Source organism: Dermacentor andersoni, chromosome 8, assembly GCF_023375885.2.
Source record: "Dermacentor andersoni chromosome 8, qqDerAnde1_hic_scaffold, whole genome shotgun sequence".
In the NCBI taxonomy this organism is placed as follows: Eukaryota; Metazoa; Arthropoda; class Arachnida; order Ixodida; family Ixodidae; genus Dermacentor; species Dermacentor andersoni.
Genome location: NC_092821.1, coordinates 1,098,878 through 1,111,437, shown reverse-complemented (window position 1 = coordinate 1,111,437; position 12,560 = coordinate 1,098,878). Strand labels below are relative to the sequence as shown.

General features: G+C 46.0%; 1 protein-coding gene across 1 annotated transcript in view; it reads right to left on the bottom strand.

The window, feature by feature from the left end:
- Nup154 (nuclear pore complex protein Nup154) overlaps window positions 1-12,560 on the bottom strand; it is a 308,861-nt gene that overhangs the window by 285,432 nt on the left and 10,869 nt on the right. Inside the window, exon 2 of the mRNA XM_050174549.3 lies at window positions 675-930. Within this exon, the coding sequence (XP_050030506.2) occupies window positions 675-930 (256 nt within the window). The remainder of the gene's footprint in view (window positions 1-674; window positions 931-12,560) is intronic.

Sequence of the window (12,560 nt, the reverse complement as noted above, 5' to 3'; positions counted from 1 at the left end):
TTGACCACTGTATTGGATATTCCGTCGCAGCTGACAATGTTAGATGCGGAACTTGTAGCATTGATAATATAACCAGACCAAAATAAGGGCGAAGAATGGTCGGTTATATCCGAAAGTATGTTACATGCAGATCCATTGTAATGAGCATCAACTGTACGTTGAGCTGTTCATCACCACTCCGAGTGAGTGAACACATGCACGAGTTGACCAACTCTTAGCTGCCACATTCCTGTGTAAAATATTACATTATTGTGCTGTATTACCATTCTGTGAAATATCACTTGTATGGAGTCATCATTTTCACATGCCATGTTTAGTGCTGCTTTCAGGATGTAGATCTGGCTCTACTCAGTTGCAGTTATTTTAAGTGCACTGTAAAGCACATTTGGCTAAGCAATCTGTGTTGCCATGTTGACATTAATACTGCTGGCAAAAATCTCATCTTTTTTCATTAACCATAATATGCCCACTGCGGCACTTGACTGTTGACAACACACTATAGTTGTTAGATATAGTTGTCACTTCAGGTGACTTCAAGTGAACTCACAGAAGTGGAAGTTCCATATGTGTGCCGACAAAGTACTCAGCAAAAGAGCCCAATTAATAAATTGTGCCAAAAAATCTGAGCTGAACTGTTATGACATCACAAGCCAACTGCTGCAGTCAATACGTACCCTGCAGGGTTGCACCAAGAATGACAATCTCAGTGCAGGTGGCCAGGCAGAGGAGGGAGTGGATTTGGCGCTGGAACACTCCTGGCTGAGGATGCACCAAGCCCACGGCCAAGATGGCCTCGCTCAGCCCGTCAAAGTATGCCAGGTCGTCGCCCGTCTCGTAACGCCACACAAACAGGTCACTGTCCACCGCCAGCCAGGCCCGCCCTATCTCGGGAAACAGGCCCAGCCGGCACTGCATCTGCGCATGCGCCGCCTGTGCACACGTGCCACCATCAAAAAGCTGTGCTACTACTTGCTTTGCATTTTCAGCACAGTGAAACAGCCTCTCCTGAATCAATTCATGCAACAAAAAACACAAACCTTGCAAGTTATAAATGCAGGTGGAGCACATGTCTAGATGCTCTGTCACTGCAGGGCAGCCTATGGCAGGGCCTTTTGCACAGTGACAGACAAAGAAATTGTGAATGAATGACTACCATTACCCTGAAATGTCCACTGAGAAAAAGAAACTGGCAATGAACACATCTGTCTCTGCTAGCCTACTTTTTTCTAGCATGAATCTCTACCAACGCTTCTGTAGCCACTTGCAGCTAGGACGCCAGCAAAGTGAAAGCCGCACATTTAACAGTGGACCGCACTGTATGTGCTTACCGTTTTAGTTAGTGCAGTTCACATCTTTTAATAACATAACTTCTACATTGCTCCAATGTTTTTTATATTTTTAAAGGACACTGCACCAGTTAATAGTTTGTGCATTAGTACATCTTTACAGTAGACAAATAACGTAATTTCATATCTTTATGTACAATATGGTTGCCAGAAGAAGTAACAGGTCAGCCTAGAGGCAGTAAGGGTGAAAGCAGACAAATTCAGGCTGATACATGCAAACAAATATGCAGCCTTAGAACAGAGATATGATGATGAGATAGAGGTAATGAAGGAAACCGTAACTAGAGTGGCTTCAGAGGCAGCAATTGAAGTGGGAGGCAAGGCACCAAGGCAACCAGTAGGCAAGCTTTCCCAAGTAACAAAGGAGTTAATAAAGAAACGATAAAGAATGAAAGCGTTCAACTCAAGAGATTAAGATAGAATTCTCAGGACTGTCAAAACTGATCAACAAAGCGAAATTAAAAGATATTAAATATTATAATGTGAGAAAGACTGAAGCAACCATAAAAAATGGGCGCAGCCTGAAATCAGTGAGAAAGAAACTTAGCATAGGACAAACCAAGATGTATGCACTGAAAGATAAGCAGGGTAATATCATCAGCATCTGGAAGATATAGTAAAAGAAACGGAAGAATTCTATACTGACCTGTGACGTAATCTGTGACATCACACTAACCCAGAGGAGTCAGGATACCTCCATTTGAAACAGTAATGAACAGGATACAGAAACTCCACCTATAACTAGCGATGAAGTCAGAAAGGCCTTGCAAGACATGAAACGAGGAAGAGCAGCAGGAGAAGATGGAATAACAGTTGATTTAATCAAAGATGGAGGAGACATACTCCTTGGAAAACTGGCGGCTCTTTATACAAGGCGTCTTCGACTGCAAGGGTCCCAAAAAACTAAAAGAATACAAGCATTATAGTAATCCACAAAAAGGGAGACAACGAATTGAAAAATTATAGGCCCATTAGCTTACTCATAGTATATAGAAGACTAGGTGGAGCGATGAAATTAGGAAATTTGCGAGCGCTAGTTGGAATCAGTTGGCGCAGGACAGGGTAATTGGATATCGCAGGAAGAAGCCTTCGTCCTGCAGTGGACATAAAATAGGCTGGTGATGATTATTATGATGATGGTTGCCAGAATAAGAAAGCAGTGCATTGTTCCAGTTTATGCTTAGCTGTGTACAACTGATAATGTTGAGTATTCAAAACAATTTGGAAAGCACCTTGATTCATTAATAGCGACAAATCAATATACATACCGCGTCAAATTTTTCATTCATTATTTGAAAGCCTAAAATACTTTTCAGACTCTTAGTGCTCTTTGTTCCATGCTTAAAGGGACACAGAAGAGGAGAAGCTTTTTGAGCTGCAATCATAAATTGCCCTTTTGCAATAAACCACGAAAGCCACCCTTGCCGTAGGAAAACGTTAAGTAAAAAAGTGCAAAATGTGACAGACAGTTGGCCTCGTTGCCTTCAATTTCCCTGCACTGTGATGTCGTGGATTTAGATGAATTCTACTTAGGCCTAGTTATTATTTATCAGTAAAGATGGACAACTTTGCATTCTAAATGAGCCACACACAGTTTGCTCATTTTGCCCACAGAACAAACAGAACATTTTGCCCAAAACACACTTTGCCCACAGAACCTTCTTGAAACACAGTTTCGAGCAGGGTCATGGATGCGACAATAGCTCTAATGTGGGAAAGTGCTTTGTAATCCGTGACATCACACTAACGTATCAGCACTGAGATTTTGGCAAGAAATGTAAAAAATGAAAATGTCTCAATTTCTCTTTAGCAATCAACCTCTTACCCCAATATGAACTGAAATAGCTTTGAACAATTACTTGTTAGAAGCCTAAATTAATTAAGCTTTTTCTTTAGTGTTGTCCATTGCATGAAAATAGGTCACAACACACTAGATTACCAAAATGACTTAAAGTGAGAACAAAGTGGCAAAGTGCTTTGGACAGAGGGTCTAATTAAACGCACTATTGGCAACATATTGTAGCGTAGTAGTGGTAAGTACTGTTAGTGGTAGTGGTAAGTGGTAGTGGTAAGGGAATACATCTACTTAGGACAGGTAGTGACTGTGGATCCGGATCATGAGACTGAAATAATCAGAAGAATAAGAATGCGCTGGGGTGCGTTTGGCAGGCATTCTCAGATCATGAACAGCAGGCTGCCATTATCCCTCAAGAGAAAAGTTTATAACAGCTGTGTCTTACCAGTACTCACGTACGGGGCAGAAACCTGGAGGCTTACGAAAAGGGTTCTACTGAAATTGAGAACGACGCAACGAGCTATGGAAAGAAGAATGATAGGTGTAACTAACGTTAAGGGATAAGAAAAGAGCAGATTGGGTGAGGGAACAAACGCGAGTTAATGATATCTTAGTTGAAATCAAGAAAAAGAAATGGGCATGGGCAGGACATGTAATGAGGAGGGAAGATAACTGGTGGTCATTAATGGTTACGGACTGGATTCCAAGGGAAGGGAAGCGTAGCAGAGGGCGGCAGAAAGTTAAGTGGGCGGATGAGATTAAGAAGTTTGCAGGGATAACATGGCCACAATTAGTACATGAGCGGGGCAGTTGGAGAAGTATGGGAGAGGCCTTTGCCCTGCAGTGGGCGTAACCAGGCTGATGATGATGATGTAACGTAGATTGCCACGTGATGTAGCGTAGATTGTAACGGAGTCTTGCAAAATAGACGCTTTTCTTTAATGGCGGGCCAGAACAAGAGCGTGCAGTTTACGCAGTTCATCGTCTTTCGTGGCGCCGACCTTTGCTCGTGCCGTCCTGCGGTGTGGGAGCCCCATATCTTTGTGTCAATTGCCCCTGATGCGAAAAGCGGCCGTCTCCTTCACGTCAAGAAGTCTTTCAGCGACACAAGAAATGCATCTCGGCGTTCACGTACGCGCATAGTGTGGTTTCATGCGCACTACATGAACAACTTCAGTGCGAGGACATCAACAGAGTGAACCGGGGTCAGAACTGCAGGGGACGACTTCGTAAGTCATGTCACTGGGGCACCGTGTAACCTTTTAAGGACCAAAATACCGGCGGCTCAACTTTTCCGAGAGTCCATGGCGACGGACGGGCATCCAGACCCAAACGCAAGCGCCGGTATTGTAATAGACGTCGCGTCAACCCTGGTTGTAGCGAAGGGTGTCGGTATGCTGTTGGCTCCTTATACGATGCCGAGCAAGCTGGCATGCCTCTTCGGCTCTTTGTACGAACTTTCCACGTGTTCGCTGGTCGGGCTATTATCAGCCAAAGGTAGCACGGCGCCCATATACAAGTTCGAACGGCATAAACTGCGTAGTGTCCTGTACAGCAGTGTTATACGTGAAAATCACATAGGGCAAGATCTCGTCCCTCCTCTTGTGCTCTACGTCGACATACATGGAGAACATATCAGCCAGCGTTCTGTGCAGACGTTCCATTAATCCATTGGTTTGAGGGTGATACGCAGTGCTCTTGCGGTGAGAGCTATGCATCAGCTGGAGAACGTCCTGCATAAGTTCAGCTGTAAATGCTGTACCGCGGTCAGTGATGTGAACAGACGGTGCACCACGTCGTAGGACAATGTGGCGTATAAAGAACTTGGCCACTTCATATGACTTTGCTTGCGGAATAGCTTCGGTTTCGGCCTACCGGGTTAAGTAGTCAGTAGCGATGACTATCCATCTGTTGCGCGAAGAGGTCACTGGGAATGGCCCACGTAGATTCATTTCTATTTGTTAGAATGGTGCTTGAGGAGGGTCCAGAGGATGAAGAAAGCAAGCTGGTTTAACTGGTGGTTTCTTGCAGCACTGACAATCACGGCAGGTATTCACGTACCATTGCACAGAAGAATAAAGCCGGGGCCAGTAATACTTCTGTCGTATCCTCGCTAATGTCTTAGCGAATCCCAGGTGTCCCGCGCATGGCTCATCATGGCAGGCTTGCAAAATGTCTTGGCGTAGCACCGACGGCACGACATGGAGGTACGTATTGGGACTGCTTCCGCAGTTTTTCATGTAAAGGACGTTGTTGTGCAAGTAGTATGATGATAAGCCGCGCACAAGCGAGTGGGGTAAAATGCCTTCAACTCCTTGGAGGTGCTCGATCAGCGGCAGCAGCTCAGCATCAGCGTGCTAGTGCTCAGCCATCTTTTTGGCGTCGATAACACCGACAAATGGCAAGTAGGTCCGATGGCAGGGTCCGATGACGTCATAGGGAGTGGTGCGTGTGACAAACAGTCAGCGTCACTGTGTTTCCTTCCAGATCGGTAGACAACTGTAATATTGTACTCTTGTAAGCGCAGGCTTCAATGGGCTAGTCTGCCTGAAGGATCCTTGAGGTTGGCAAGCCACCACAGGGCATGGTGATCGCCAACAGCCTTGAAAGGTCTACCGTACAAGTAGGGTCGGAATTTACCAATTGCCCACACAACCGCTAAGCATTCTTTTTCAGTGGTAGAGTAGTTTTTGTCAGCCTTGGTGAGACTGTGGCTTGCATAAGCAATGGTGTGTTCCGCACCAGCTTGCCACTGCGCCGAGACCCGCATTGCTGGCGTCAGTATGAATTTCAGTGTCAGCGTCTTCGTCGAAATGAGCAAGTATTGGGGCCTCTTGCAAACGCTTGTGCAATTTATTGAACGACTGCTGCTGCTCATTCACCCAAATGAAAGGCGCATCGTCGCGTGTAAGCTGAGTCAGAGGCTCAGCAATTCTCGAGAATACCTCGATAAAGCGCCTATAATATGCGCACAAACCAAGGAAGCGTTGGACAGCTTTCTTGTCTGTAGGTGGTGAAAACTCAGCGACGGCAGCTAACTTGTCATGGTCTGGTCGGACACCTTGAGGACCAACGACATGGCCAAGAAATTTTGAGCTCTTGGAACACGAAGTAGCATTTTTCAGGCTTGATGGTAAGCCTGAAAGCCTTGATCGTAAGCCTTGATCGCAGCGAGGACACTCTCGATTCGTGCGAGATGTTCATCAAACGTGCTCGATAAGACGACGACGTTGTCCAAGTATACGATGCAGGTTTGCCATTTGAGTTCAGCAAGCATGGTATCCATCATCCGCTGAAAGGTGGCAGGTGCGGTACAGAGACCGAAGGGGAGAACTTTGAACTCATAAAGCCCGTCAGGTGTCACAAATGCTGTTTTTTTATGATCCTGTTCATCAACTTCGATTTGCCAATACCCTGATTTAAGATCCAACGCTTGGCATGTTGTAGATGATCCCATGCGTCGTCGATGCGTGGCAATGGATAAACATTGCGCTTGGTCAAACGATTCAACTTTCTGTAATCTACACAGAAGCGTAGTGTGTTGCCTTTCTTTCTGACTAACACTGCAGGGGAGGCCCACGGGCTGGTGGACGGCTGGATCACGTCGTCTTGGAGCATCTCTTTCACCTGATGCTTGATCGCTTCCCTTTCCACTGGAGACACTCTGTAAGGATGCTGACGAACAGGACGTGCGGACTCGTTTGTAATAAAGCGGTGCTTTGTGATGGACGTGTGCCGCACTTTGAATGATGTTGAAAAACAATCCACAATTTCATTCACGAGACTCAGTAAACGGTCTTTCTGATGGTCTGGCAGAGCGGCGTTAACGTGAATCCATTTTTTTAGGCTGGGTAACTCAGATTGCTGAGACGATGCAGTTTCCAATGTGGCAATGTCGTAACATCAGTGATTTCGCAAAGAAATGACATTGTCGTTCATCGCAGTACATGCCGATATTCATTGGTAAAGTTTGTTACCAAGACGACTGAAGATTTGTTTCGCACCTGAAGAAACCCTCTGACTATACAAATGTGGCACTCAAGAAGCAGGGGCATGTTTTCCTCAGCAATTTCTTCAGTGTCGTCCTCCATGTCGCATCGGACAAGGGTAAGCACGCTGCTCTTGGGTGGCAACGTGACGTGATCGTCAGCTACGCAAAGCGCAATGTCATGGTCGTTGTCATTACTGTTCGCTATGACTTGCGTAGTAGCGAAGCTGACTCTAGGCTCTTGCAGGTCCATGATAGCACCATTCACCTGTAGAAAATCCATGCCGAGTATAAGGTCCTTTGAACATTCAGGAAGAATGACGAAGTCGCCGATGTACGTGAAGCCCCGAATGTCAACTCGTGCCGTGCACTGGCCCATTGGAGTTATGAGATGCCCTCCTGCAGTACGAATCTGAGTTTCAGTCCATTGCGTCGAAACTTTGTTCAGTATACGCGCGAGATTCTGGCCCATAACAGACGTGTACGCACCCGTGTCGATTAACGCCGTGACTTGGTGGTCATCTATGGTAACTGGTACGTCACAGGATACTGACACAGAACTACACTGCTTTCGCTGCGTTTCAATTACGTCATATTGCGGTCGTCGAAGTGGAGCATCTTGAGCACTTGCAACGTCAGTGACTTCAACTCCACAGGTCGCTGGATACTCATTATTCACGCCTGGTTGCTCTCGGCGTGAATAGGGGGCTGGAAGACCTGTTGCAGGTGGGTGACGGTGACCGGGGCTCAAGGAATCATGGGGCAAATGATGTCCTGGTGTCCGTGAGGTATGCTTCAATCTCCAGAGGGCGTTCACCATTGCGCGGGCATGGCGCATTCAGTGAAAATCCACGGAACCCAGCTTGGCGGTAAGGACACGCCCTGTAGAGGTGATTGGGTTTACCACAATGAAAACACAAGGGCCTCCGGCCTGTGGTGCACCATACGTTGCTCTTGCGGGGTGGTCGCGTTTCAGCCATGAATGGTGTGCGGTGAGGCCTGAAGTTGCCAGTTGCTTGTTCAATGGCGCGCACACCATGGAAGTCTGGGACGTCGCTCACATGGCGAAAAATCGGGGACAATGAACTTCGCACAGTTTCTGCATACGACATGCAAGGTAGTGGCTGCCGTACCTCGTGCTGTGGTGTCTCGCTTCGCTCTGGGACTTGGACTGCCTGCCTGATATCCTCCCGTACAACCTCAGCCAGAGCGAGTAACTGTAACGATGCTGAAGCCACCTGAAACTTTTGGAGCTCTTCTCGAACAATAAGCCTAATGAGCTCCCGCAAGGCATCAGTACTGTCCAGGGGTATAGCAAGAGAGTCACGCGATAGGGTCGACACGTCGCGGTTGTACTGCCTTGTTCGCTGCTGCAGTGCCTTTTCCATTGACACGTCTTCCGCGAGAAACTCTGCAATGGTCTTAGGTGGATTGCGTATTAGGGCACCGAATAACTCTTGTTTGACACTGCGCATCAAGTTCCTGAGCGTCTTTTCTTCCGGCATGGACGGATCCGCGCATCGGAAAAGTCGGCACATATCTTCCACAAACATTGCAATGCTTTCGTTCGGCCGCTGCACTCCCGCCTGAATTGCAGATTCAGCTCACTCCTTGCGATCGAGGCTGGCGTGTGAGCCGATTAGCTGCCATCGGAATTCGTCCCATGTCGATAGGGCCGCCTCACGGTTCTCAAACTATGTCCGCGCATAGTCCTCGAGGGCAAAGTAGGCGTTGCGTAACTTGCGCTCTGGAGTCCAGCAGTTGAATTCTGCGACACGCTCAAAGTGATCGAGCCAGTCCTCAACACCTTCGAAGGTGCCCCATGGAAAGATGTGGGGATTCGCGGCTCGTTAAGTACGACCTCGGTCGGTGCGATCGAGGAAGAAGATGGAACCGATGTACTCATCCTTCTGACTTGATTTGGTAGAGGCTCGTGCTCAGGCAGCAGTCCTTGAAGTCGGCAGCTTGTCCGTACGTGCACAGGAGTCAGCTCGACCGGACTTCGTACTGGGCTTGTAGACGGTGTTCGATCTGGGAGTGGTAGCATGTACCCCGCACCTCCACCAGAAAAATGTCACGTAGATTGGAGACTGAGTCTTGCAAAATAGACGCTTCTCTTTAATGGCAGGCCAGAACAAGAGTGTGCAGCTTACGCACTTCATCGTCTTTCGTGGCGCCGACCTTCGCGCGTGCCGTCCTGTGGTGCGGGAGCCCCACATCTTTGTGTCAATAGTTATTAAAAAAAAAAAGCTCGCTGGAAATCCAGCATTCCACTGTGTGGCATGCTTTGTTGAGACTATTGTCTTTTTTATGGAACAGAGATTTCTTTTTCCCTTTATTCATTACTTCTCTCCACCTTGCGGGTTTCCACAGAACTACTACGTCAAACACTTGCCATTGCTTCGTGTTGTCGACACATTCGACTTCGCCCTGCCATCTGCTAGCCACCTCGTTAGCTCAGATGGTAGAGCGGCTGCCCCGGAAATGCAGTGGTCCCAAATTCGAATCCCGGACCAGGACGAATTTTTCAACTACGAAGCTTTTCTTTCGAGAAACTGGTATGGGTTTCCTTTGTAGCAATTGCTACGAACGGGTGGATGTCCGATTTTCCCTTTATTCATTACTTCTCTCCACCTTGCGGGTTTCCACAGAACTACTACGTCAGAGATTATGAAGCACGCAACACTTGCCATACTGCATATACGAACTATCCACAGCTCTAACCAAAACAAGAACTTTAATTATTGAATGCTGCACATGTTCAAGAAGAAAAACGACAAGGTAAGTGTGTGTTCTTACAGTTTTAAGACGCGTCATGTCAGGTTTTCCCATCTATGGAAATGGCTGCTTTTTTGTAGATTTCCTGCATTAAGCCACATTTTCTAATGGAATTGTCCCAAGAACGACAAAAAGCTGGGCTAGTTGGCAAGGATTCATAATGCAAAGAAGGGGTAAGGCGTGCAGACACAGACAAGAGAAGTGGTGTTCGTGTTGTCCACTCCTCTAGTGTCCATGTCTCCATGCCTTACCCCTTCTTTGCATTATGAATTGTCCCAAATACATTGGAACTGTCCCTAAAACATTGAATATTCAAAAGCAAAGTTAGATTGTTACATTGCCCCGAAAGCACCTTTCGTACTAGCAGTAATATTTTTGGTAGTTTAGTTCTTTTCTGTGACAATACTAACGCAGGGTTTGAGTACGGGCTAGTTGGTATTCCATTGTTTCAAACACCACTTGCAGCGCATACATTGTACATGCAGCAAGTGATGTTTGAAACAATACTAACATTTAGCTTGAAAATAGTTAACTGTTTCCTTTGCTGTGTAAGCTATCTGCCTAAGTTTGCTTTTGTCTGTATATAAATACTGATTGCAACTTAATTTTGGTGTGATGGGTAGAGAGAAGATTCTCTCTTGCTTTTTTGTGAGCATGCTAGTGCACTCGTGGTGTGCTGTCGTTTGCCATGCCTGTTGTCGGGCCTCGAACACTTTGAAGCCATGTTGTGCGGGTTCCTATTCTGGTTCTTTTCCATGCATGTAATGAGAATACATAACCTTAATTCATTCATCAAGAAAATAAAGCAGCTGTAACATCATACTGTCTGGGTGCAGATCAAGCCATGATGCTCCACCAACTAGCTCCTATCACAGCATTAGTATTGAAGTTGTAGTGGAACTGGTGCTGTAAGCATCAGTACATCACTTTTTGTTGCTTTCTCTAATACTTCTAAAATGTGTAAGAGAAGATAGCCAGCTATTAAATAGTGAGCGTGACATCACTCAGGCATAAATTAGAGAAGCACACTATTAAAGTGGCTCACAGCCATGCAGTTACATAAAATAAACGCTGTAATCATTCACAATAACAAACTGCTTCAGTTTGTGCAATGCTGGTTAAGAAAGTCAAAATTACAACAAAGCAGTTTAGTAGTGCCACGTAAGAAGGTTTGTGCGAGACAATCAGATGTGCCAGTAAGCACACATCTATAGGGCAATCTTGAAAAAGTGCAACATTTGTTTATAAAGCTTTCACAGCTAAAATTCCTCTTTCTCTGAAGGCACAACATTCTTCAGCGACATTTACAGGGGTTTCAACACATTTTTAAGTATTTCACGATTAACTTGCAAAAAGTGGAAATGAAAACACCGAACATGGGCCAACACTCAGAAAGACTAACCAAGGTGGCCCCTAATAAAGTGCTGTGCTCTTTTTATCACTCACATTTTACCCGTCGGCAGCTTTACAGTCCAAGTGTAGCATCAAACATCACGAAGCGACACGTCTGCTACAAGAGACATCTTAGTAGATAGACCTCATAATGCACAACCAAGCACACAGGTGTTTTAGCACTCCATCAGAATAGCACTGCTACGGCCAGCAATTGAACCCACACCCTAAGCAACACACAGGAACTTAAAAGTACCTGCAGCTTTAAAATCACCAGCACCTTCTTTCGTGTATTACCCTCAAGAATATGGTGCAGGCTTCTTTTTCCCGACATTGTGGCACACTGTACTTTTTTCCCGACATTCGCATTGTGGCACACTGTACTTTTCAATGCTTCTTGCCCATTCACGTTTGTTTATTATGCAAAAAAGAGGTGAGGCATGCAGACAGGAAGACACAAAAGTAGAGAAGTGGACAACACGAACGCCAACTATCAACTGGAGGGAGCACAGGGGAGAAAAAAGAAAAAAGACACATAACTCATCTGCGCAAGCTCAGGAATGGCATTACCACGTGTCTTTCCCTACATTGCCAAGATTGTAACTGCACGCCAGAGTTAGATGAATGCGCGATATTGTACAGGCATAAGAATGAAGATACGCGTCTTATGGTAGCAGCATGGCATATCTATAATGGTGGAAACGCGTGCGTGAGTCAGCCTTCGATTACTTTACATAAGAAAGAGATTAAGTGCCTTAACAGTTCTCTCACGTAGACTGGCACGTGTACCCGACTGACACGTGGTGTTACCATTCCTGAGCTTGCGGAGATGAGTTTTGTGTCTTATTTCTTTTTTCGCCCCTGTGCTCCCTTCAGTTGATGGTCGAAGTTCGTGTTGTCCACTTCTCTAGTCTTGTGTCCTGTCTGCACGCCTCACCTCTTTTTTTGCATAACGAGTCCTTACCAACTAGCTCAGCTTTCTGTCGTTCTAAGACACGTTTGTTTCTCTTCCAAAAAGCACCAAAACACTGGGGAAACCACCTGGACCTCATCGGCTTCGGAGAAAATCTGCATGGTGGTGCCCATGTAGCTGGGAAGTTCAGAAGTGCAATAATGCATTTTGAAGTTACAAATACAGTCATGGCTGGAAATAAACCAGAAAGCATTACGTAGATTAGCATTGGATGTTCATTGAAAAACTAGAAATGAAGAGGTACAGGGAGACATGGAATGGGGTCCTTGAAGGAAGCACAAAGATATG